Source organism: Ammospiza caudacuta, chromosome 2 (assembly GCF_027887145.1).
Source record: "Ammospiza caudacuta isolate bAmmCau1 chromosome 2, bAmmCau1.pri, whole genome shotgun sequence".
Classification (NCBI taxonomy): domain Eukaryota; kingdom Metazoa; phylum Chordata; class Aves; order Passeriformes; family Passerellidae; genus Ammospiza; species Ammospiza caudacuta.
This window is the reverse complement of record NC_080594.1, coordinates 110,237,709-110,263,808: the sequence shown is the minus strand read 5'-3', so window position 1 is coordinate 110,263,808 and position 26,100 is coordinate 110,237,709. Positions and strand designations below refer to the sequence as shown.

General features: G+C 39.7%; 1 protein-coding gene across 7 annotated transcripts in view; it reads left to right on the top strand.

Moving 5' to 3' along the window:
* The window catches only part of TAB3 (TGF-beta activated kinase 1 (MAP3K7) binding protein 3), a 43,852-nt gene extending 18,985 nt beyond the window's left edge, over positions 1 to 24,867 (top strand). The window contains exons 2-8 of one of the 7 annotated variants that reach the window (XM_058824722.1): positions 6,547 to 6,734; positions 9,685 to 10,816; positions 10,997 to 11,134; positions 14,164 to 14,324; positions 16,455 to 16,548; positions 18,085 to 18,168; positions 20,327 to 24,867. In XM_058824722.1, coding sequence (XP_058680705.1) covers positions 6,633 to 6,734; positions 9,685 to 10,816; positions 10,997 to 11,134; positions 14,164 to 14,324; positions 16,455 to 16,548; positions 18,085 to 18,168; positions 20,327 to 20,475 — 1,860 coding nt within the window. In that variant the 5' untranslated portion in view covers positions 6,547 to 6,632 and the 3' untranslated portion in view covers positions 20,476 to 24,867. Of the gene's footprint in view, positions 1 to 6,260; positions 6,357 to 6,546; positions 6,735 to 9,684; positions 11,135 to 14,163; positions 14,336 to 16,454; positions 16,549 to 18,084; positions 18,169 to 20,326 lie in introns of those variants that run through there. The other 6 variants (XM_058824721.1, XM_058824720.1, XR_009275995.1 and 3 more) reach the window with 6 other exon arrangements.
* The last annotated feature ends 1,233 nt before the right edge of the window (positions 24,868 to 26,100 follow it).

The window sequence follows — 26,100 nt, the reverse complement described above, 5'->3', positions numbered from 1 at the left end:
GCTGACGCACTGGTTAAATGTTTCCGAAGGCCAGGATACTGCCCACAGACCAAACCCCAGTTCATTTCTATGTGGATGGCCCATAAGGATGGCAGAGTTAATTAAAGGGGAAAGGCAAGGCAAATACCAAGGCACACAAAACAACACAAAACACATGCTTAAGAGGGAGCAGTGATTGATAATGATTTTTTGAATTTTTGTAACAACCTGTGTCATTAACATGCTTGTGCACAGGTTGCAGATTAAACCCTTTTATGCTTCAGTCATGTTTCTAGGCAGTGTCACTGCTTGGCCAGAAATGGGTTTCCTCTGTCCAGGTTTCTGTTACCTCAGAGTTAGATATTGTTTTTGTGTGATATAGACACACAACAGTGTATCACAACATTACTCATTTATAGAGTTTGTGGGAAGAGTTTCAAACATGGATAAAACTGATCACTGCTGAAGTTTAAGCTACTGGGGGGAAAAAAAAAACTCAAAGAAGTGAAGGAATGATTTTGTTGCTCTACACTCCTTTATTGTCCAAGATGATAGTATTCTGATCATGCTGACTTTAATGATTAACGTTCCATTTCAGTACTCTGAGCTGTTCTAGGCCATCACGTGACACATCTGGGCAACTGTTGTATGGATAAGTGGGCAGGATATGGAATTGTCAGGAGAGCTTGTATAACTTTATCATAAGAGATCAGTTGGTCAACAGGATAGCTTGTCAGCTTTAGTTTTAGTTTCATTCTGCTGTATACCTCTTTTTTGTGCTTCACATTGCCTTCCTGCCATCCAGGGGTTTTATGATCTTTTACACAAGTGAATGACTGTCCATCAGAAGACAGCTTGCCAAGCCATGAAGCTGTGGTTTTACTGACACAGCCAGTCATTCAGAACAGTGTCAGCAGCATGCTGAGCTCAGCTTTAAACACTGACTGCTTGTATTTTGCTTTGTTGAACTTTATAAGTGTGTGTGAACTGACAAAATGTCTTTAAGTTCTGTTGTGTCCTTCCTCCTGTGTGAAGCAATACAATCCCAGAGATCTGGGATGTATAACCTTGTAAATAAAGAAAACTTCTCTTAACAAATAGGCATTCTAATTTCTGAGATGGAAAAGTTGTGCCTAGCTATATATAATCCTAAAAATTATTTTAGCTGGACAGTTGCAGGGAAAAATAATCTTTGGGGTTTCTCTTATGTTTATACAGTGAGTGTGTGAATGAAGATGGTTGTGAGGAAAAATTGCTCTTGGCACTGTTAAAACACTTTAGTTTCTTGTATTTCTGAGATTTTAAGGTCTTCTAGCTGGCAAGTTTTTGTGAAGGTGTCACATTACCATAAAGTCATTTGCCTGCCTTTGCTGCAAGAGCAATCCAGCATTTTAGCTGGATTGATGTAAGTGTTGTGACATTTGTGGGACGAGTTAATTGTTTTTGCTTATTTGAATGGTTAGACAAATGCAAACTTAGTGTACAAATCTGTTGTCTTCCTTTTCAGTATTGAAATTATGTCTTCCTTTAAAGTATTGAAATTATGTCTTCTTTTCAGTATTGGAATTTTTAACAATGACAGCCAATGTAATTTTCTACTGCAGGCAGGCACCTTTGAATGTAAGGTGACGGTGGTTCTAGAGGCTGCTCAGGGATTAGAGGTGGGATTACATGATTGCATCCGCAGCCAGGTCAGATGCTGGGCATGTTTACAAGGCTATAATTGATGCCTATTAAATAATAGGTATGTGTGGGATGGGATGTTAAAAACCACATTTTTGCATAGTTAATCCTTTGTGTGAAGCAACTCAGTTTGAATTTTTAACTTTAATCTTAAGTGTCATGGTTCTATAGAAGCTGATTTACAAAAATGTTGCTCTTTAACAGCTTTTCTGCTTGCAGTCACTGTAGGAAGCACCACAATAATTATACACCTTAACATCTACTTGAGTACTGAATTACAGAAGTGGAATTGGGATGTGATGATGCAGTAATGGCTGAAATCATATTTATTTGTTAAATAGCAGTAGTAGCTAAAGCCCCAAAGATACTAATAATCAGTCTAATAAAGTGCTTTCTAAATATGTTGTCTGAGCTAATTAGTCTCTTGTCTTCTCGTGTGTTACTGTTGGCAAGCAGTGTATGGGCAGTATCCTGGCCTTTGGAAACATTTGACCAGTGTGTCAGCAGAGATGTAGGGGCTGGAATCATATCACTCACTGGTGAAAAAGAGCTGCTGCCTGTAATCAGTTGGCCTGCCACAGTGCTCACTAAGATTTTTTTAGAGGATAGTGTTAGTATTGCTTGGATGGTGAGCAAGTGATGATGGGGAGTTGGAAGTGTGGTTGCAGTTCTGGTATCTGGTGGTGGCATTGGGGCTTTCTTGCAGTGCCACAGCATGGTCTGTGCTAACTCCAGTATTGACAGCACTTGGTAAAATCCCCATCCTCATTTACTGCTGTTTATACAAGAACAGCTTTTGCTTTTGTTACAAATCTGCTTCAGGTGAAGGTGTCCTCTTGTCATGGCTTTAACAGATCAGATGGCTTACATGTGCTGAAAAGAGGGAGGTGGTGTGCTGTTCTTGGTCCTGTGTCCTTTTCCCCTTTTCACCTTTTCATCTTCCTTTGTGCAATGGTGTGTTGTTCAGTGGGTATGCACTGTGCAGAGAAAGCTTGTTAAACTATTAAAAAGTGCTTGATTTGTGTTTTAAACTGTTTTAACAGGTCGAGTTAGTACACTTGAGTTGACTGAGGGTGAGAAGAAAGGTGCAGAAAGCTGTTCAGTTTTATGTGAGTTGTAACCAAGGAGGCTGTGAGGGTGGTGAAGGGTCTGGAGGAGCAGCTGAGGGCGCTGGGCTTGCTTAGCCTGGAGGAGGCTGAGGGGAGACCTCAGAGCAGTCACAGCTTCCTCATGAGGGGAACAGGAGGGGCAGGCACTGAGCTCTGCTCTGTGGGGACAGTGACAGCACCTGAGGGAATGGACTGAAGCCGAGTCAGGGAGGATTAGGTTGGGTATCAGGAAAAGGTTCTTCCCCCAGAGGTCATTGGCCACTGGAACAGGGAAGTGGTCACAGCACCAAGCCTGGCAGAGTTCAAGAAGTGTTTGGACAATGCTGTCAGGCACAGTATGGTTCTCGGGGCTGTCTTGTGCAGGGCAAGGACTTTGATATTCCTTGTGGGTAGCTTCTGACCCCAGTATATTTATGATTCTGTAAGCTGATTTTTTATTTTTGAAAAAAAATGATTTTTTTTCTTTTTACACTTCAATGCCCAAGTATTGTTACAAAACTCTGAACAATTAAATTTAAATTAATTGATTTACTGCTTCAGAAATGATGGTAGCAGAATAGATTCCCTTGTCTACATATTTGAACAGATCTTGGGGAGGATCAGACTGTAGTGGTTCTGCTTTTTTATTTACTCTTTCAGAAAAGAGGCATCAGTTGACTGGTGGAACTGTTGGTTGTTTTCTTAACTCATCATATACACAAATGGCTTAAGGAAAAGATTAAATGTAGATATCATTTGGGCGTGTCAAAGGCGTGAAAAGGCAAATTACTCTATTTCTTTAGGACTTGAGTCATGGTTTGCTTAATCCCTGGTATTCATTGAGTGGCTCCTGAGATCAGCTCTGCTTGTTAACACAGCAGGGCCAATTCTGTGACAATATGCTGTGGTTTTGCCATTAGAACTGCTGTGTATTTAACACTGTTAATTTATTCCATCTTCATGAGATGCTTTTCATCCAGAGTTTGGGTACTCTCAACTCCTTCCTGAAAGCTGCAGATGAAACATCTTGTTTTCATTTTGACTTTATGTTAGTTTTTGATGCATCGAACTTTCAGCAATTACAAGACTGGTCATGTAAGGCACCTCAGTGTGTCCCTTAGCCTGTGAATGCCGTGGAAGAAAGTCTTTGAAGGATTGCTTTCCTAGCGTGTTGTGGCTCAGCAGGAGTTCTTGTCTAAGCATCTCAGCTGTGCAGCCTTTGCTGTAAGCCCTTGGCTCTCTGAATAACTTGGTTCTCTGCCTGCCGTGTGCTGTGCAGCAACATGGGAAGTGGGTATTGTATTGCAGCCAGTTCGTGCCTGCTTAGAGTGGAAAATGTGCAGCCAGTTGTAGTCAGGTCAGGTCAAGTAGAATAAGCTGAACAAAATGCTGGACAATAGGTAGAACAAAAGGCTGGGCTTGTACATAATGACAATTGTAAATTTTGTGGTATTGGCTGGGGGGGAAAAAAACAACTAATTTCCACAGTGGCTTAGCAATGTAATCCAAGGACTTCAGAATGATTGTGTGTTTGTTCATACTCCCCAAGAGTTTTGAGTCTCTTGTAGGCTTTTTAAGGCTATCTCTGTAAGTGTAAAGGCTGGAAGCTTTGACTCCTCAAAATAAAAATGGAACTTTGTTACCCATTGTGTTTCTAAGTTTGGTAAAATTCATAGTTGGCCAGTAACTGCCAGTTACTTCGTGTTATACCTCTACTCACCACACATATTTGGGAAATGTTAGAAAACAAAAAGTTAACTTCTGTAATTTTAAGACTGTAGTAGAAAAACACTGATTGTGTTGATGATGGATCTTCTGTCCACATGTTATGTTTACAGTCACCCATGTTATGTTTAAACTTTTAAGAGAGAAATGATGCAAAGGCTCTTGCCAGTGCAAATGAAATTTTTATAATTATTAACTTCTGTTTCAGATGCCATCATTTATTATTCCACAGAGGTTTTAACTGCAATTTATTCTGTTAGGGTACTCCTTCATTACTGCATTTCAGTCTTTGCCTCCTGGGATAAGGAGAGTTGTCTAGAAACACATAGAGCTTGATTGCTGTCAGGTTTTATTTGAGTATTCTTGTGATGCTCTGCCTTTCAGAGTATAATGTTTGTTCATCATTTAAAAAAAAAAAAACAGGTTTATAAAAGATCCCCTATTGTGAGTGTAGACAGGAATTTTCTGCTGGAAGCTGCATTTCCTTTTAAAAAGAGCATTCCTGCAGTGAACAGAAATGAGTTGTGATGTACGTGTAAGTTTATTGCGATATTTCCTAAGTCACAGGAAGATAATTCACATATCTCACTGTTCTTTAGACTTGTCACTTTTATCTTGAAAAAGTGTGTGACGTGGCAGATGTGATAGTGGGTGCTGCAATAATGAGATGGGCCAGAGAGGGACCCTTTCTGTGAGCACAGGTGGTGTTCAGTGAATGCTGGTGGCAGCTGGGAGCTGTCCACATGCAGAGCCACACATCCTGGGCTGGATTTAGCTCCTGCTTTTTTTACCCCTAAAACTTTGTTAAAGTTTTTTTTTTTACCCTAAACCTGACACTTTACTTTTCTTTGAAGATACATACTCTGTTTTCTTGCCTATGAAAATAAAGGAACTTTCAGAGGAAACTGTTGGAGTTTTAGTGCCTAGAGGTATGTGTGCATTTGCTGGTCTGTTGTGCTGCTGGAGGCTGCTGGAAGTTGAAATAACAAATGAAAATCTGACTGAGTACCTGTGCCATGTGCCACCCACAGTTGCACTGAGGTCAAGATAAGCATGATTTAAACTTGGGACTTTGAGTAGATAATATATTATTAAACACCAGCTCTGCTGGTATCTGAGTTTCATTTTCTTTTTGAACACAGCAGTGCATTCTCTGCAGTTAAGAATTCCACTGAGCAGTAGTGTTGGAAAGGCTTTTGAAGCTTAGTGGTGATAGATGTGTAACAGGGGCTGTGTCATGCAGCGCCTCACACAAAGTTTTTGTGAATCTTTGCTTAGGCATCAGCTGCCTTTTGGTTACTGCTGTGATCATGAGCCACAAGCACAAAAAGCGTTTGTTGACTCAGACTGTATTTGCCTTCCAGTAGTCCTTGGGTATTGAAGTTCAGGTAGAATATTTGTGTTGTTGAATACAAGAATTTTGACACAGAAGGAGGTTTAGAGGATTTTGTTTGCTTTGGTTTTTGTCACTCATTATGTTAGTATGAATGTAACAGATACTTCACAAAAATCTTAGGTAGATGCTTCTCTAATCCTCCAAAGGGCTCTTAAAATTCTGTTTAATTCTTGTTCAGTTTCCAAAAATTACTTCTGACTTCTTGGATTTATAGTGATGTAAAGACAAAAGAGTTTGAACCCTGTTAATAGAGTAGCTACTTTGTTTTCCAGCCTATTATTTCTAGCATGTTGTAAATAAGATGTGTAATTGGTAATAACTGCATTCTTTTCTGCAGACTGTTCAGAATTTCACTGGGAGTAAATATATAACCGTTCTATTTTATGCAGGTCACAATAATTAAAGTCACACATGGTGCTACAGTGGGACTGAGTAAAGACCTGAACTAGCACATTGCAGTGCAGTGCCCTATAGACATACCTGTGGTATGTTAAGTGTTTTAATATTACTATTTGAGATTATTCATTTATTATTTATGATTATTCCCACCCCCTTGTGTTTAAGCCGTTGTCTCTCTTGGTAGTTAAAAAGCATTACAGTAGTTTTTCTACACAAGCAGTTTGGGAACGACAAAGAATTGTGATGGCTTAAAAGATGGTGTTTTCTTTCTTACAGAAAATGCCAGAAGCCTCAGAAGACCACAATCACTGGAAGGCCTGTTGACTTCCATTCCCTGGTGATCTGAACATCCTCCATCTGGCATGGCGCAGGGCAGCCAGCAGCTCGACGTGCAGGTACTCCACGACCTCCGGCAGCGCTTCCCTGAGATACCTGAGGGGGTGGTGTCCCAGTGCATGCTCCAGGTATGGTGAACACTCTGTGTGGTTTATTTTGGCACAAATATGAGTTCAGTATGGAAACGCTTTTTAGTAGTACGTGTGGAGCATAGGTTTTCATTCTTCTGGTTTTATTTTAAAAGGTTGGAAGACTCCACTACTTACATTTCTGTCTTGTCTTTTAGGTACAAAAATTCTGTCTTTCTTCACTGAGGTTTGTGGAAGTTATTTTGCACTCATGTTTTTTCATTGTCTGTGTGATGTGTGACTGTATGCATATGGATAACAAAGAAAGTGGCTAATAGGATGTTAATTGATGATGGCTACATACATAACATACATATTCTAGAGCAGGTTTTAGTAAACAGTCACTCATCCTTCAAGGATAAGGAGCTGGACTTAGCTAGCAATCTGACAATTTTCCCCCTTCATGGTATCTTTTTCTCATGGCTCTCCAGAGGTTTAGTTGTACTTCTCTCTTTCTAGGTAAGGTGGTGGTTTGTCTCTCCGCACTCCTTTTCCTTTCCATTTCATCCTTCCACCTTCATCTCAAATCAGAAATTGGAAGTGATAATAAGTTACCACATGGAATGAGTAGTGGTCATCTGGGAATACCTTCAGTTAATGGGAGGAATCAGGAGTGGAATAGAAACATGCAAGATCTGGTTTGGCCTTGTGTGGCCATGGCTGAGGTTGGAAAGCTGTACTTGCATCCTGCCTGTCCCTGGCAGATGAGCAGATTTACTCAGAATAGGGATTGTAATTTTTGCATTTTGTCTTCTAAACCATACAAATAAAAATTAATTGCTTTCAGACAAATGTAAAGCAGAGGAAGTCCTTCAGTTTAAAGCTTTACTTATCCTGACAGACATATCTTCTGTACTGTTAAGTACACAAACCTTTTGATGAACTGTTTTTGTCATAGACATTTTTAAACTGATAAAATTAAAGAACCCATAATGCTGCAGAAACATATGGTGCTCTGTCTCTATTATATGGCATGATGGATAGCTAGTTAACTTTGCACAGCAAATATTTGTTATGTTTTAAAGTATAGATTTTGTTTCCAAACCCACTTCATGTTTTAAAGATGTGTGAGCTGATTTCCAATAACCATTTGCAATAAGTGCTCTAGATTTGAATCAGTTTAGAGTTTTAGACCTGTCAAAAATTGAGGGTCCTTTGAAATGACAATACATACATACCCTGATAAAATCAGATCAGAGCCTGTCCTGTATATGTTCTTTTTACCTGCACCCTGACCAAGTGACCTAAGGAAACTAAAGGCTCTGTTCATGAAGTTCTGTTTAGATGGCAAGTGGCTGATGGTAGGTGTTCACTTTTTTGAGATTGCTGCCTTGGCATTGTGGTGCTGGTTGTTATTACAAGGTCTGGTTCCCACATATTCTGGTCTTAAATTTTTTGTGCTGTGTCTAAATATTCCCAGTGATCAATGATGTCTAGAAGGAGAGCTCAGTATGAAGGGAAGTTGTCAGGGACAAGTGTCAGTAGAGTGAGAGCTGTTCCTACTTAAGTGCTGCACTCTTATGTCATGTTTAGTAGTAACTCTTCAAATGAGAAGATACAGAATATGTGAGTTCATCTGATAGTGAATTCATATGAAATTTTGGGCAAATCATCTTCAGTCAGGTATTAAGACTGACTAGGTATAGTCCATGAGAAAGGAAATGTAATATGACTTCTCAACCAGTGGCTATTGAAAATTGTATTACAAGGCAATATATGTTTATATGTAATATATGCATACAAATTTATACAGTGATAGTGATTAAAATAGAAGTGCAGTCATTATTAATGTCCATTCCTTAGAATGGTAATTTTAGCACACTGAGGAAGGCAGGGGTGTATGTGCATATATAAATATGTACACACTTGCTGTGGAAGGAGGTGCTCTCTGTCACAGAAGGTACCAGTCTTGGGTCATGTCTAACAAAGTTAGGGTGCTAAAGGCCAAATTTATTTGAACTTCAAGTCAAATTTGTTTTCTTTAGCTACTATGTAAATTAAAATCTGAACCACAGCTGATGGAGGCTGTTACATGATAAAGTGGGGAGAAAAATAAATCCACCATCTGGAACACTTTCTAGTGATTTTACTCATTTGGAAAAGCTATCATTTATGTTGTTCTTTTTACAGACTACATTAAGCTAAAATTAGTGGAGAGGACAAGAAGGGAAACAGAATTCCCCATTATATTTCTCATTTGATTCATAAATTATTGTCTGTATAGTTTCAACTGCCAGCACCACAGAACAAATGAAACATTTAAAAGGGTTATTTGGTTTCTCACTGATGTATGAATAAACCTTTTTTAGCCTTAAGTTTGAAGTTCTTAAAGGCAGTTTAAATTTGGTTGGAATTGTAATGTTCTTTATGGAATCCCTGGGACTTCTTCAAGCAATACTTTGACTTCATTGTTAAGGTATTAAATACTGTCCTACCAATAAAAACTGCTTTAAAATGTTGGGTTTTTAGTAAACAATAAACTGAAAGTGAAAGCAGTAAACACTCAGATTAACATTGGAATGTTATCTGCATTTTTGTTTTGCTTCTTTAGAGTTTGCAATTTTGATCTAGTTTATTTTGATTTGTGTTGTTACTAGAAGTAGTTAATTGTACAAACTTGTTCCTTGAAGAGCATGCAGAGAGGTGTAACCATTGCTTTCCCAAAACTGGACTTTTTTTTTTTTTGATGTGTCATAGTGTAACTAGTGTTACCAGAGCATTTTGCCAGCTGCAATGTGAGCTATGTATTACTCACATACCACGTAGCAAGTATCATCTTTATTTCACAATACCTGTGTATGAAACATTACCCCTAGCTGTGTCCAGGCTGGGCCTGGTTGTGGCCTCAGCTGAGTGTTGAACACGGAGTGCTGGCTCTTTCTGTGCTCTGTGACAGTAATAGGTGCCTGTGACAGTAGTGACAGTAATAGGTGTCTGTTCTTGCTCCTAGAACAACAACAACCTCGATGCCTGTTGTCGAGCCCTCGCACAGGAGAGCAGCAAGTATTTGTATATGGAGTACCACAGCCCTGATGACACCAGAATGAACAGAAATAGCCTTTTGCACATTAATCTGGGTATTCATCCTCATAGCAGCTACCACGCAGGGGATGGAGCTCAACTGAATGGTGGCCGTACACTGGTGCACAGCTCCAGCGATGGACACATTGACCCGCAGCGCACGGCAGGTAAACAGCTCATTTGCTTAGTCCAGGAACCACATTCTGCTCCCGCCGTCGTGGCAGCTTCTCCTAGTTACAATCCATTTTTTGTGAATGACCAGAATAGAAATGCAGCTACTCCTCCTCCACAGCCACCTCCACAGCCATCTTCCATACAACCAGGAATGAACACGTCTGCTATGCAAGGCCCTCCCACGTATATGCACATACCTCGGTACAGTACAAATCCCATTACTGTTACAGTATCACAAAACCTCCCCTCTGGACAGAGTGTACCCAGAGCTCTACAAATTCTTCCACAGATTCCAAGCAATCTTTATGGGACTCCTGGCTCTATTTATATTAGACAAACATCTCAAAGTTCTTCAGGACGACAGACTCCTCAGAATACACAGTGGCATTCGTCGCCACAGGGCCCAGTTCCACATTATACTCCTCGTCCTCTACCTGTATATCCACATCAACAGAACTACCAACCTTCTCAGTATTCTCCAAAACAGCCCCAGATCCCTCAGTCGGCTTTTCGATCTCCGCCCGCATCCCAGTGTCCCTCTCCCTTCGGCTCTCCTCAGCACCAAGTTCAGCCTCCTCAGTTGAGTCACCAGAGTTCACATGTTTTCATGCCTCCTAGTCCTTCCACTGTCCCACCCCATCCATATCAGCAAGCATCCCAGACTTTTCAAAAGCAAGGTGGTCACTCTGTATCGTACCTTCCTCCTTTTGCTGGACCTAGTTTATCCAAAGGTTCCATGAATAAAATAGAAATTACAGTTGAGCCACCGCAAAGGCCCGGGACTGCGATGAACAGAAGCCCTTCACCTATAAGTAATCAACCATCTCAACGAAACCAGCACCCGCTGTATGCAGCCACTACTCCTCCTTCAAGCTCTCCATCCAGAGGTATGTCAGGACAACCCAAACCTCCATTTAGTGTTAATCCAGTATATATTACCTACACTCAACCAGCTGGACCTGCAGGTGCACCAACACAGTCTCCTCGGGTAATGGTGTCTCAGCCAAACCCAACCATTTTTAAAATCACAGTAGGTCGAGCACCGACTGAGAATCTTTTAAATTTAGTGGACCAAGAAGAGCGTTCTGCAGCACCAGAACCTATTCAGCCTATTTCTGTAATCCCAGGATCTGGAGGAGAAAAAGGAAGCCATAAGTATCAGAGAAGTTCTAGTTCTGGATCAGACGACTATGCTTACACTCAAGGTAAATGTTTCACCCTGCAAATTGTGGTTGTTGTAAAATGCATTTTCAGTTTGATTTTGCTGCTTAGTGAAAATTTTTGAACCTGTACAGAAAAAATAGAAACTGTGTCAAAATCAGACAGTTTTTTCTAATTTTTTTTTAAAAACTGCCAAATTTCACTCCAATACATAAAGAATTTCTAAGGGTCCTAACATTGCTGTTCTTTCATCTTAGGGGACTTTCTTAAAACACTGCAGTTAACAATGATAATTAGCTTGTTCATGTACTGTGTGTCAGTTTTGTCAATTCTGCGTTGAAGAACTGGGTCATAAATTTACATGTGGATTTTTGTAATGTTTTGTATTTGTTCATATTCAAGTATTTTAGAACACCTGGCTTCTGCATTTGGTTTAGATTGAAGAATATGAAGTCAAAGAGAAGAGAGAGAGATAAAATGCAGCTAAAAACCTTTGTGAATACAAATATTTTTTTAAAGGTAATAAAATAATGATTTTGAAGAACTTAAATCAAAAGTTCACTTCTTCCACTTAGAGTTTTCAAAGAGGAAGAAGAGATTGGCAGATAAATTTTAGGATGTATGTTCTGCACAGGAATAAAACATAGTTTTGATATATAAATGAAGAATTTGGTAATTCAGTAAAGAAAAAAATATGAAGTTAACCCTGAGCTGAAAACTACTTTTCTTGGAGTCATCTTCTGTGTAGATTGGAAACATTTAAAATTGAGCAAGTGAATCAATCTGCAAGCATTTAAACCAGTGATTTGGATAATGACAGAATGATAACCTGCAACAGGTATTTTCTGGATTTGTGTTTGGAAAGGACAGTCTATTCCTCTGTTGTTCCTTCTAGCCTTTGTTTTACTTCAGAGAGCTTATAGTTCTTCTCTGTAGTTCTTGATTTCTTTTTTCACCTACTGCCTTTTGAGCTCTTCTAGCTCATCAACAAAGCTGTTTTGTACCTCATAGACTCAATTAGAAGTTCTGCAGACCCAATTCTTCAGTAAAAATGAATGCCAGTAGGTCTGTAACTGAGGCCTTGTGCTTTGGTTGTGTTGCTATTACAGCTTCAGTAGAGGTTGTCATTTATGTGAGAAAAATGCAAGTAGCTTCACATAGCTGTGAAAAACATGTTCTGAAATGTAAGACCTGGTTTTGCCTTTGTGCCTTCCACTAGATTTGTGACTCTGAAAAGCAAACCAAATAAAACCAATTAGTGTATGCTTTTTGGGGTGTTTGCATTTGTGGCAATACCTACCAGAGTTTTTTTGTTGTTTTTTTTTTATTGCTGCACTCTGAAGTCTTGATAGAAATAAATTAGAGAGGAATAAGCATTTTATCTTTACTACCACAAAGGAATCCTAGAAAAGAGTATGTTTAACAGCTTAATTTAGGGAACAAGTTTGTTTAATTTTTGCTGGAATGTGAGCCATTGTAAAAAGTGTAACCAGAAATTCATTCTAGTTTCTGTACTTTGCTTCTTTGTAATATGAGTCATATTTGATGAGTTGTACTAGAGTACAATATGAAGCTCTGAAATGTAGTCACACCATGTTAAGTTGAAGGAATCACACAGAGAGAGGGTTTGGTAACAATAGTGGAAAATCATCCAGTCTGATATCTGTACTTCTTAATTCTGCTTGCATGACTTATGCTTGCTACTTGAAAAAGTAGAGAACAGTTCTGTTAAATAATTCTGCTGCCTGTAGTGTAAAAACACCTGGTGTTATTCTTGGCTAGGCTCTTTGGTGTTTATTTGTTGGCCATGAATTGGTGAATCCATACAAAATCCAAATTACAGTGCTACATTTTTGTGTGGAATGCTGATATATGCTTCTAACAGGTTGGGGTATTCTTCTTTTGCAGTAAGTTGTCGTGGTGTTACTTATTTTTCTAATTCTTTTTAGCTCATATGTTAATATTCTTGGATAGTATGTGCTTTTCCTTTGCCTTTGTTGGATGGGATGAAGAAAAGGGCACATTCTGGCTGTGACTTATCATGAAGTATCATTTTGCAGGTTCTACAGCTTCCTTGCTTTGAGCATTGTTACATGAGCAGCATGTTTGTCTGAATACCCACATCAAATGTCTTATTTTTCTCTGTCCTAGCAGACTTCAATCAGGTAAAACCAGCCTGATCAGAAAGGATTAAGCATCACACTGACTTGGCTAGCTTTGCACCATGATGAAATACTGAGAAATACTCTTCTTTATGAAGCTGAATATTATCTTCTAGCTAGTCAAAATTCTTTTCTTTGATTCTCTGGGAGCCCAACAGCAGTTTGTGACTGAGAGTCATAAATGTCAGTACCATGATGAAAATGAGGGAGTGACTCAACAGCAGAGAGAAGTTGGAGAAATTGATCTGTTACAAAATTAAGATCTGAAGCACCCGAGCTGACTCAACTTTTTATTTTCGGGATTCTATAGTTTATTTTGTTGAAAATCCATAGTTTTTCCTCTGAACCCTTAGGAACTTACAATATTGAGGATTACAATATTTCCTGAAAAGCTAAAACTACTTAAAAGTTATACCATAGTTCATAATAGTAATGTAAAAAAACAAATTTGGGACTGACATTTGGCTAATATCTCAGGGCTGGTGTGTCAGCTGCTGTTGAGCTGCAGGTATGAACCGTGTGTTACCTCCTGATCTTACCTCTAGTATATTTTTTTTTGTCAGTAGAGTATTAGTATAACTAGGTTGCTGTTTCATTCTGAGAAGCTGTCTCCTAGTACAGGTGCCTTTGTATTTTTGAGACGAGAAAGACCAAATGCAAAAAAAGAAGCTTTGACCAAAATGGTAATAATAACTTCAAGTTCCTGTATAAAATGTGGTTTTATTATGGAAGAACTTTGTTCTAAATTGTAGTTCATTTGGCATGAAAGCATCTTCACACTGATATTTGGCTGCATGTCTGTGATCACCTTTTTTTTCCAGAAGGGTCACTCATGAGTCTTACTGATAAGTTAAGAATTCAGTGTTCAGGTTTTTATGTGCTGGTAACTATTTCTTTGTGTAAAACATTAGCCTTGCTGTTACATCAACGGGCAAGGATGGAGAGGTTAGCAAAGGAGCTGAAGCTTGAGAAGGAAGAGCTTGAACGCCTGAAGACTGAAGTCAATGGCATGGAGCACGATCTGATGCAGAGGCGGCTTCGGAGGGTCAGCTGTACAACTGCAATTCCCACAGTAAGCAAGTTGTTAGTATTTTAATTCAACATACACATTCATTCTTTGTGTTTTAATGAAACTAAGGTATTGTTCAAATATACTTCTGAATATAAAATCTTCAGTCTTTGGGGACACTTTAAGTACTTGACTTGTCATAAGCTAATTCTTGTAGTTGATGAAATGGATATGTGTGCAGTTTTCTTGGTGTTCCCAGCAAAGCTTCAGAAGGTTGTATGCATGTACTTCTGTGGATCACAGAACTGCATATACTTAGTTCCTTACCAACCAATAAAAGTATCTCCAAGTATATCTGTTCAATAAGCCTTAGCCATATAGAGCTTGGTGTCCATGCAGGAAGTTTTACCTTTTGTTTTTAAAAAGCTATTTTATTGTTTGAGTAGTTGCTTCTCATAGACAGTATTTCTCTTTTGGTATGTGCAGGATGTGCCAGATAACTGTTCAGTGTCAGTGTTGCCTGAAATAGTTGGAACTCTCCTTTTTACCTTGTTGATTCTTCTTATCTGTGTGACTTCCACCTGCAAGTGACTCTAGCCCAAACATGTGTGTGGCTCTGATAAGGGAATTCATCTGGCTGAAAAATAGCTTCCACTGTGTGTAGTTGTTAAGCAAATCAGCTCAGACTTACTGGCTGTATTGACACAAACAATAACCACAGGTGTAGGCTGGAAGGCACAGAAGGGCTGTTGGCTGCTTTGCTGTGGCTGTTCTATGTCTCACTTGTTTCAGGGCAGCATTTGGCACAGATGAACCTGGGAGAAGTTCAGAGGCACTGAGTGTGCCAGGATGAGGTTAGGAAAGCCAGAGACCAACTGGAGGTGAATCTGGCACAGGATTTCAAAGACCAAAAGAAAGGCTTCTGTAACTGCCTAGGTGACAGCAGGAAGACCAGTGAAAATGTGGGCTCAGCAAGTTGGGGGTATGGTTATGTAGGACATGGAAAAGGCTTGAGATACTGAATGAACTTCTTGATTCAGTCTTTACAGTCCATCAGGAATCCCAGGTCCCAGAAACCCTGAGAAAAGTGTGAAGCAAAGAAGGTACACCCTTAATGGAAGAGAATCAGGTCAGGGAATGCTTAGGCAAAGCAGTCATACACGAGGTCATAATCCTGGATGAGATACCTGTGAGTGCTGAGGGAGCTGGCAGCTGTCATTGCAAGGCCACTCCAGGTAATCTTTGGTTCATTAATGGTGTTTGGGAAAGTTCCCAAAGGCTGGAGGAGAGCAAATATCACTGATGTCTGCCAGAAGGGGAGGACCCAGGGAACTAAGGTTGGTCAGCCTCACTTTGATCCTTAGGAAAGTTATTGAGACCCTTGGGAATGCTGCTGACCCTTTCCAGGCACATGAAGGACAAGAAAGTGGTCAGCAGCAGTCACATAGATTCACCAAGGGGAAGCCAAGCTTGGCCAATCTGGTAAACTTCTAGGATACAAAGTCCTAGATGATCTCCAGAGGTTCCTTGCAACCTTGAATATTCTGTGATTATGTGACTGTGATGCTGGAATGTATCCTAGGATAAAATGTGTTAGTGATTGATGGTGCTAGTATTAAAAAAGCTTTCCATTCCAGGAACTTAGGGTTTCTCAATGATATGCAAATATATGCGCTTAAATAACTGATTATGCTGTTCAAAATAATTGCAGTCCTTCATCATTGAATGATTTAAATATACTGAGCTAAAAGGTTGGGCTTCTTGGAGCTCCTTGGGTTGATGGAAATGAATAGATTTTTAACCTCATTCAGTTATAAGCAAGTAATAGTTAATGTGGGCTGCAGTTTGTATTCTGGTTTTGATTATCTTGATGCAGACTCAGGTAGCAAGTCATCCACTTGTACAGAATTTAGTAACGTGTGTGGTTTTATAAACTTGAGCTCAGCTGTGTCACCTTACTGATGAATTTTAATATTAAGTAACTTGTCTGTTTTCCTCCTCACATACCAATAGAAGAATGTTTTTTGAGGGCAAGTGAGTTAGAATAGTAGGCCAGACACTTGGACTTCTTTCAGTGCCTTATCTATACTCAGTTTTTAGTAAAGCTGTTAACAAAGACATAGCAATGTTATTTCTATTTCAAGTAAGATGCTGACTTTCCCACAATTACTATTATGGGATGTTTCTTTCTAGCCTGAGGAAATGACCAGATTGAGGAGCCTCAACAGACAACTCCAGATAAATGTTGACTGTACACTGAAAGAAGTTGATCTCCTTCAATCTAGAGGTATTGAATTGATACTTTTAAAGAAACATCATTTGGATATAGTCACAAACATGAGTCTGCTGGAGGTTAGGAAGGCTCTGCAGGGCCTCTGGACAGGTTGGACCAATGGGGTGAGGTCAATTTTATGAGGTTCAAAAAGCATCACAACAACCCCAGGCAGAGCTGCAGGCTTGGGACAGAGTGGCTGGAAAGGTGCCTGGAGGAAAAGGAGCTGGGGGTGTTGGTCAGCAGCAGCTGGACATGATCCAGGTGTGCCCAGGGTGCCAGGAAGGCCAAAGGCACCTGGCCTGGGTCAGCAATAGTGTGGCAGCAGGACCAGGGCAGGGATTGTCCCCCTGTGCTCGGCACTGGTGAGGCCACACCTCAAATCCTGTGTCCAGTTTGGGGCCTCTCACTGCAGGAAAGGCACTGAGGGGCTGGAGTGAGTGCAGAGCAGGGCAGCAGAGCTGGGGAAGGGTCGGGAGAGTCATAGGAGAAATGGCTGAGGCAGCTGTGAGTGCTTAGCCTGGAGAAAAGGAGGCTCAGGGGGACCTCATTGCTCTTTACAATAATGTGAAAGGAGTCTCTTCTCCCAGGTAACAAGTGACAGATGAGAGGAAACAGCCTCAAGTTGCACCAGAGCAGGTTTAGATTGAATATTAGGGAAAATGTCTCCAGGGCAAGAGTTGCAAAGCATTGGAACAGGCTGCCTGGGGAAGTGGTGGAGTTGCCATCCCTGCAGGTATTTAAAAAACCTACAGATGCAGCTCCTGGAGACATGGGTTAGTGATGGACTTGGCAGGGCTGGGGTAGCAGTTGGACTCAATGGTCTTTGAGGTCTTCTCCAACCTAAATGATCCTATGGTTCTAATATGCCATGTGCTTAAATGTGAATATTTGGAGTTTTTAGAGTTCAATTTATATTAGCAGTGACACCTCTAAAAGAAGGTGGGTGTTTTTTCAGTAGCAACCTAATAAACTTGGCTTGCTAATACTTCTGTTGGCCAAGTTAAATTCCATTAGCAACAAAGTGGTGACATAAAATGACTTTGCCAAGAGCATATTAAAAAAAATTACTCCTTTATGAAGATCCTTCACTTAAAATTTTAACGTCTTGCTGACAAAGGCTGTGGCCAAATAATACAGAACTGAACAATGAGTTGCAACCAAGAGGCTGACAAACAGAAATTTACTAGGGTTTTTAAAAGTCTTTTTTTATCAGAAACTTGTCTTAAATAGAATCAGGATTAGGAATAGATTAGGATATGCACAGTCCTTTTTTATCAAGGAAGGATCCTGTAGGAAGATGTACATTTCACATGTTTTCATGGCAATGCAAAATGTTGAGCTGGAGTTGATTTTTCAGTATGGGATTGCCCTGCTAAAAATTACTGTGATTGACAGAAAACTAAAATTATATTACAAAACTTGTGAAAAAGCTAAGATATAATGTCATAATAAGATGATGTATAAAATAAGAAGCCTTTGGATGTTTATGTCACTGGCATAGGCATTTAAATAACCTCCACCTTACACTTTCTTTTTCTTTTGTGACAGGAAACTTTGATCCGAAGGCCACATGTAACTTCTATGATAACATAGAGCCTGGTCCTGTTGTGCCACCAAAGCCATATAAAAAAGGTAGGTCAACAAACAGGCATTATCACCAAATCTGCATTGAGTGAGGTTTTTTTTTCTTTTTAAACAATCCCTGTGGTGGCAGGAAGCAGCTCTAGTTATTTAACTTTTCTGTCTATAACTCAAACCAGAACATTTTTCTATAAGTGCAGTAATTCTGGCTACAACTTGTTTTCCTCAGGCAGACTGTTGTGAATGAATGTTCTGTTAATACCACCTTGATTATAAACAGTTATTCCCTTCTAGGAAAAAGAGCTGAAATAGCTAGTGTGGAATCCTGTGCTCTGATACAGAAGAAACAACAATCTTTTCCCTGAAAATGTTATGTGTGATAAGATTTATAACATTGTGTCTGCTCTTGCTGTACCTAGCATGCACTGCACTTGTTAGTGGAAAGGAAGCAGCTGAATCAGTAATCCTGTGGTCTCCCTGACACTCCAGAGTTTGTAAATGAATTCTGGTTGCTGATAACACTCCACAAAGGTTTCTGTAGGTGAATTTTGAATTCATATTAGGAAATTTTCCCCCTCTTTTGAAGCATTTTACTCCTCAATCTAATAAAATGATTACTGAGTAGAAATTTAAAAGAAAGAGAAGGCCTAGAACTGCTTTTCTGGCTCAAAGAAAAGATAATACTGGGAGGAGTTCCCTGCATTAGGTGGTAGTGTCCAGGAAAGCAGTAGCACCAGGTGAGCCATGGTGTGCCTGGCTGGAGTCACCTTAAATTGCAGTGATCATGCTGTTGATTAAGGAGTTGTTAACTTTGTGGTGCTTGAAGAAATTCTCTTGATTACACTACAATATTTAATGTATTATTTCAAAGCAAAACAATGTGCAAAACTCAATGTGAAATGAGTTATTTTATTTGGCAGTTAGGATAGTGCCTTGTAAGAATTTGTACAACGAGCTTCCTGGTTTTGTCTGCCAGCTTATCAGAGTTCAGTTGTAGGGCTGCTGTACTGTATTCAGAGCTTGAATTGTTACATGGAGGCATCAGGTTTTTTTGTTGGTAAATAATAAATATTGTTTAATATTGAGCTGTTGGAAGCGTGGGCAGCCAGACGGGTGTGGGCTGACAAGGGTGTGCTCTGTGCTGCCATCTGGCCGGGCAGTGGAACGCAGTGAGTGCCCACACTGCCTGCCTTACCAGGAATTTGTTGAGGTCAGGCACTGCTGATGTGGCTGTGACTGTGCAGCTTCTGGCCAGGAGGCTGCATCTAAGCAAAGAGATTACTTTTATTTCCTTTGTTAGTCTCTGAAGACTTCAGTACTGTCTGCACTAAGGTTGTGATCAGGGTCTGCTGCATTTCTTAGCAGGTGGGGCAGCAACTGCAAATTACTTTGTGTGCAGTTAAAAATTGCAGACCTTTGTTAGACGTGAGTTCACTGATGTTTAGCAGCTGGGTATCCCAGCCATACCTTCTAGGTATGTGTCAATGTTAATAAATATTAACATTTTCTAACAGTGTTTCCACATCCTGGGAGTATTCCTTACTTATAGTAGATAACCTGAGGTGGTGTCAGGAGACATGGAAAATTGAGTGTTTCTGTGGGTTAAGGCCTATTGTGTGATTTGCATATGTACTGATTTTATGAGTGAAAACAGACTTAAATGCTGATTCACGTACATATATCCCTGCTTCAAAGGCATGAGGAAGAATTGTCTTGTTTTGAAATAGGGCTGTCATTTTATTTTTAGATTGTATTCTTTTTCAGCCTGAGTTAATGCTAGAAATAATATGTGTTTTGTCAGACTGCTTGAAGCAACTAAGTTAGAAGTAGTTTTCCCTTTCAGGTGAAGCAGGGTTATTGTAATTAAATATTTGGAAATAGGCTGCTGTGTGTAAACCTTAACAGGATGGTGTTGCAGTGCCAGTAACAAACTTGTATGCTTTAAGCTGTTAAACCTTTAGCAGCATCAGTGACCTAACAGGGATGAGTTCTCTTGTTGGTTATAAGGTGTTACAGTTAACTGGCTCTTCACGGAAGTGAAATACTTCAGATATTCAGATTTCACAAACTGAATTAGAAGTGCTTTAGGAAGAGGTTTCCATGTTCATTTTAAGATTGACTGTTTAATTAGGTGACCTTTCAGAAGTGTTATCTTGTCTATTGATCTTTCTCTGCTGAAATAAAATGTTTTCTTTTTGCTTTTCTCTAGATCATCAAAACAGCTCCAAACAGACTCCACGGACTCAGCCAAGAGATGAAGACTTTGAAGGGGCCCCATGGAATTGTGGTAGCTGCACCTTTCTAAATCACCCAGCACTAAATCGCTGTGAGCAGTGTGAAATGCCACGATACACCTGAAATTCAGGAGAGGGCTGCACTGGGTTGAACACAGGCTCTCAAGCCAACAGCTGTAAGAGAAGGAAACATGGGGAACCTTTCAGTCCACCTGCCCGGCCTTTGCCAGTCAACAATCTTCATACTGCAAGGGGTGGGGTAACGTGCTAGGATGTTTCTGCTTCTGCTGCACTAGAAAATAAGTAAATTAAGGGTTAAATTCCTTCCCATTGTAGTGAGCAAAGCAGAAAATGAAACCTGAAAATGTAAAAGGATTAATTTTGAGAAGAATGTATGCAGGAAAGCAAATAACTACTGGTGTTTATTCCTGTGGTTATAGTTACTGCTTAGTGGCTCTAAAAACAACCAACCCAAAACTACTGATTTTTTTAAAGAAAATTATAGGACTCTTAGTAATGGTGTGAAGTGTTACACTTAACCAGAAAAACTGGAGAGCCAGAGCTGACTTAACCTGGCTACAGCTAGCTGGAAAACAAAGGCTCCCTGTGCTTCTAGATTGTAAGCCACTGAAAAAGAAGACAGGTAAATGCAATGATAAATTTTGCGATGTATTAAAAAAAACAAGGAGAAGGGTATTTGTAATTGCTGCTTTTTTTCAGGGTAACTTATGTCTACAAAAAATTGCTGTTTGAAATAGTGACCTGAGGTGACTCAGTGAGGAATGGTGTGAGTGTTTCAGAGAGTGTAATCAGAGGTAATTTTTTACAATCCCGTTTGCTTGTACAGTGCCCACCTGGCTGTGTCAACACTGGTAATAAACCGAGAATGAATTCTACCACGTTGCAGATGAAAATCCTGCTGCATGCTTTCATTGGGCCGTCGTGTTTCCAAGCTCAAAGGATGCTTTTCTGCACAACCCTCTGAGCCTGTGCTGTGCAGCAGTACAGTGAGATATGCCATGCACAGGCTAGTCCAAATTCCATTTGGAAGACTTGGGCTCAGCCATGGTTGTGTTTGAGAAGAGTTTGTACCCAGTTCCTTAGGCCTTTTCAGCTTCCAATTTGTGAAGAATTCATGGTGTTTACAGCACAGAAGGTACTTTGTGCCCCAGATCAAAGTTAGCTGAAAAATGATTAATCAGCTCTTCAGTAAAGGTTTATTTGCACATTATTAATAAACCAGCCTGTACAAAATAGCAGATGCCAGATCCTGAAGAACTACACACTGCATTCTTTCTATTTTGGTCAGGAAATATTTGTCATGGGTTAAAGAACATAAGACTTGCAATTGAAAATCCTACTGGTACTTATCTGCCTATGATACACTGTATTCTAAAGGTGATGTTCAATCTGTCTGGATGCTTCAGGCTGCTGGAATAAAGCACTCGATACTTTGAGATCGACCTTGGGTTTGGGCAGCTGAATGACTCTGTGACACAACTGTGTGCCTGAGTAGGGTGTTCTGTGTACTGGTCAGAGGCTGGTACAGTGCATTTGAGTTTTTATGGTATAACTTCATCACAATTCAGAGATGCAGCCAAGCACTTCAGCTGAATTATGGTAATTGACTCGGTAAAGCAAAATTTGCTATTAAATTTACCATGAAAGTTTGAAACTGCTTCATTTTAAGCTGTTCTTAGCTCATGGCAGCCACATCATTTTGTCAATTACCACAGTTCACTCGATGTGTGATAACATGCTAAGCTGTGGTAGAACAATCATATGTCCGAATCCTTATTTAAAATAAAGCAGCATTTGCAAGGGGTGGGTGGAGAAAAACTCATCTTGACTGCATTGCTCAGTCTGGTGTCTTCTTTCCCCACAGTTTATAAAGACAACAGTAAGAGCCAAACTGTTGATCTTAGATGAGGAACCAATATTTTATCTGGCATTTTTCAATATGTTCTTGCACTAAATCTTCAGAATAAATTAAAATAAGCTAAGAGGTCTCCAGCAATCAGTGTGCACCACTAATGAGCAAAACTAAGTCAAAGGCATCAGAGATAGTTTTCCTTCCTTCCCTGTGATTTACACTGCTGTGACGGGGGCTCATCACATGTGGAAGGGGGTAAGAAAGTTACTGTCAGCTGAAATTAAAAGGCAGGTATTAATTTTGTGCATGTCAGTGTACAGTTTCACAAAACTGAGAACTAGAAAACAGATGAGCAGAAGCATTGCTGTTATCAGCTACATAACAAATGACTCCAAACAATACCAGTAACTTCATGGCTTTTCTATCCTGATGCCTTTGCCATTGTATTATTTCCATTTTCTGTTCCTTTGTACTTCTGGTGAAGTTCTAGAAGCATTTGTTTTTGCTGGAATTACAAAAAAGATAGCAACTGAAGTGACAGTCAGCAAATGAGAGTAGGGGTGTCATGCAAAAACACAGTTGTACCATTTTCAGACAGAATAGATGCTACTTTCAAAGGAGGAGGTGCAAATAATGCATTCAGTCCAAAAATGCCCTGAACTGCAATAACCTTACATGGAGACTTGCAAATCTTAGTCCCAGCTTCACCAGAGGAAGAGAAGGAGGGCTGCCACCACAGCAAGGTACTCATTGGAAGAGCGAGTGAGTGCCATTAAATTGAAAAATGAATCCTTTGTACCAATGACTTTACTTGGTTTTTTCAATTACTCTCATGTGTTGCTTGTACAAACAAAGAAAGAAAACCACCACACCCTTCTGTTGTATTCTTTTACTTGTAAATCCCATACTCAAACTTTAATAGTAAAGACTTGACATGGTGCTTGAATATTTCTAGTTTGTTAGAATGTAATTGTATTTTAAATATTGGAAGATCCATTTTCCTTCTGAAAGCAGGTGATGCCATTCAAACCCCAACTGAATTGTAGATTATACCAAAAAGATTGGTTTATGGAATATTTATTGAATGCACATAAAACCCTAATGTCAGCTGGCAACAAAATGCACTGTATTGTATAAAACTTGTGTGTGAGTGAGAGAGAGAATGTTGGGATGCTGATGCTGTTGATTTAATGCACTACTTGTATTTTCTTTTTTCCTTAATGACTGAGCTTTCCCTCAACAATGCTACTAGATTGGTAGAGTTTGTAACTGACTTGGACATTCAGTTATTCAAAATGATCTCATTGTTCATTGAAATTTTATAAAGCTTATTTTATATTTACTGTGCTATTAAGATGAATTCCCTTTAATTATAGGATACTACTGTAGCTCTTGAAAAGTTTATTTAGAGTGGGGCTTGTGGAAAATTATTCAGAACATAGTAAACCAAAAGAAATCCTGAACTTTGGATCTACTTTTAATTTGGTGTAATTATTAGTCTTGCTTGGGTGAAGAGGAAGGGGGTGGGAAAGGAAAAGGAAAGGAATACTTTGTAAAATGTAGTCTTAGATCAGATTGAATTGTGTATCTGTGTGTCTGTTGTATGTGTGTGTTTCCCTTGAAAAATGGGAGGTGTGATGAAAAGGTGTAGTAATTCTTAAAAGAGCTGGTCTCAGTACTTTCTGCTTATGATATGCTACTGAATCACGTTTGTTTTTATTTTTAAACCCAGCTTTTCTCTCAATTACTTTTGTCTCTCCCAGCTATACATCTCTCACTTCAATTTCTAAATACTTTTCAATTTCTAAATACATTTAATATTGATTGTAAAATCCCTTGAAACTGAAATAGAAATACTTGAGTTGAAATGGGGACAAAATAAAAACAATAAAGAATGTTTTAAAAAAGAATGTGAGAATATTAAATATGTTAAAAACAAGCTTGTCATCAGGATGATAGTTCTTTTAAAATGCAGTGGTGTACCCTAGAATGTGAACATGACTATCCTGATGAGAAGTGCATGGTTGGACATTAAGAATTCAGCAGCCAATTTGGTACCACAGAATTGATGTGCTCTGTACTGCAGCGACTCCAAATCCCACAAGGAAGGAAGACATGCACAGATATCACATCTCACAGTCAGTACTGTCTCTGTGTGCAGCTGCATTTGTTTTTGTTTCAAAAAGTCAATCTTACATGAACCCAGACATGACTGAGTTTTGCCACATTTCTTCAGTTGGGGCTTTCATTGCTGTATATGTCCATAAATGCAAATATTTTTCTTGGAATAATCAGAAATCAATGGAGTTAATGCAATATTATAATCCTGGATTTCCAGTATCTTTGAAACCAATTTTAAAAAACTGTGTTCTTGAAACTTATTTATTTATGGTGGCACCAGTGTATCTAATCCATACTTCCTGCTGTGTGAAACCCTGTTAAATTTTTTCATTAAAAAAAAGAAGACACGATCTTGTTTAATCCTGTATATATGGTGTCTACATTCTAGATTTGTGTATGCTGTGAATGAACTTATTACTAAGAGATGAAATTGTATAAAAGCATTCAGAGGCTATGCATGCATGGTACCTCCAGAAAGTGCATACTCCAAGTTGCAGATTCCTGCAAAAATAAATTAATAAAACTAAGCAAACATCACATCCTGCATTTGTTCTCGTATGTAGTAGGAAACATTTTTAAAGTACAGCCTTTTTTGCCCTTCATAGCCTGATTGTTTCTGGTCTCCCACTTGGACCTGTAGCTGTAGCAAGTTCGTTTCAGGTCTTTTGGGGTTTTGTTTTGGTGATCATAAGGTATTTGCTGAATATTGAACTGGGGTCTAAATCTTGTTCTCATGAATGTGCATGAGCAGGAATCCCATTTAGATGATGGATATTGTGTGTAGCTTCTGCTGTGGAAGCAGGACATAGCATGTTCAGAGTGTGAGGTGGCCTCAGCACTTCTCCCTTGGACAGAAGGTTGTTCCCAGAGCAGCTCTGCTGCTGCAGCCCCTCGGGGCTGGGGCCTGGATGGTGCCTGCAGTACCTGCAGCACACGAGTCCTTCTGCTGCCTTAACTTTTGGAAAGGCACTGCTCTGGGAGAGGGGGGAGAGGTGGAAGTGCACAAATGTGAGTGCAGGCACTTCCTAGGGCTGTGTTCTCCATGGTATCAGCAGCTCTGGAGCTGTGCCCTGCTGGGTTCTGCTCACACACACTGAAGGTCCTTCAGCACCTTCCTGCTCACAAACCTGCTGAACTTCAGTCAGGAAACACAGGTAAGAACTTCATTCTGCATTCCTTTTGCTAAGTTGACTTTATCACAGTCTCAGGAGACATTTGTATTTTAATTAAGCATTTGATTTTTCTCACTTTAGAAGTCATTGCAGTTGGAACAGATTAAAAAAAAAACACACCAAAAAACATACAAAACTTGAGATACCTGTAAAGTATATTGTGCTAACAGAGACCATGCAGACCCAAAAGACACCAGTCTAACAAGGTCACCATTTTTTGTTGTTTCCCTGAAGTCCTGAGGAGGCAGATCTGCCTGAATTGCATAAAGCTGGTTGATTAATTCCTCAGGATAACTTGGCTTTGGCAGCAGTGAACTGTGTCTTAAACCTGTGGCTGTTTGAGAGATAGTTTGTCCTGTGGTCTGGTAAATATTCCTGGAATGTAGTGCTGCTGCTTCTACGGAGGACAGTCCATGCTGTGATGGGCAGGTGCTGTGCATTCTCTGTTGCACCATCTCTGCTTGTAAATGCACTTTTTGAAGGAGCTGGTTGATGCCTGGCTTTGAATGGCTGGACTCAAAGTGTTATGTGCTCAGTGGGCTGCCTGAATTTTTATGGAAACCTTGTGAAGTTGCTGAAGAAG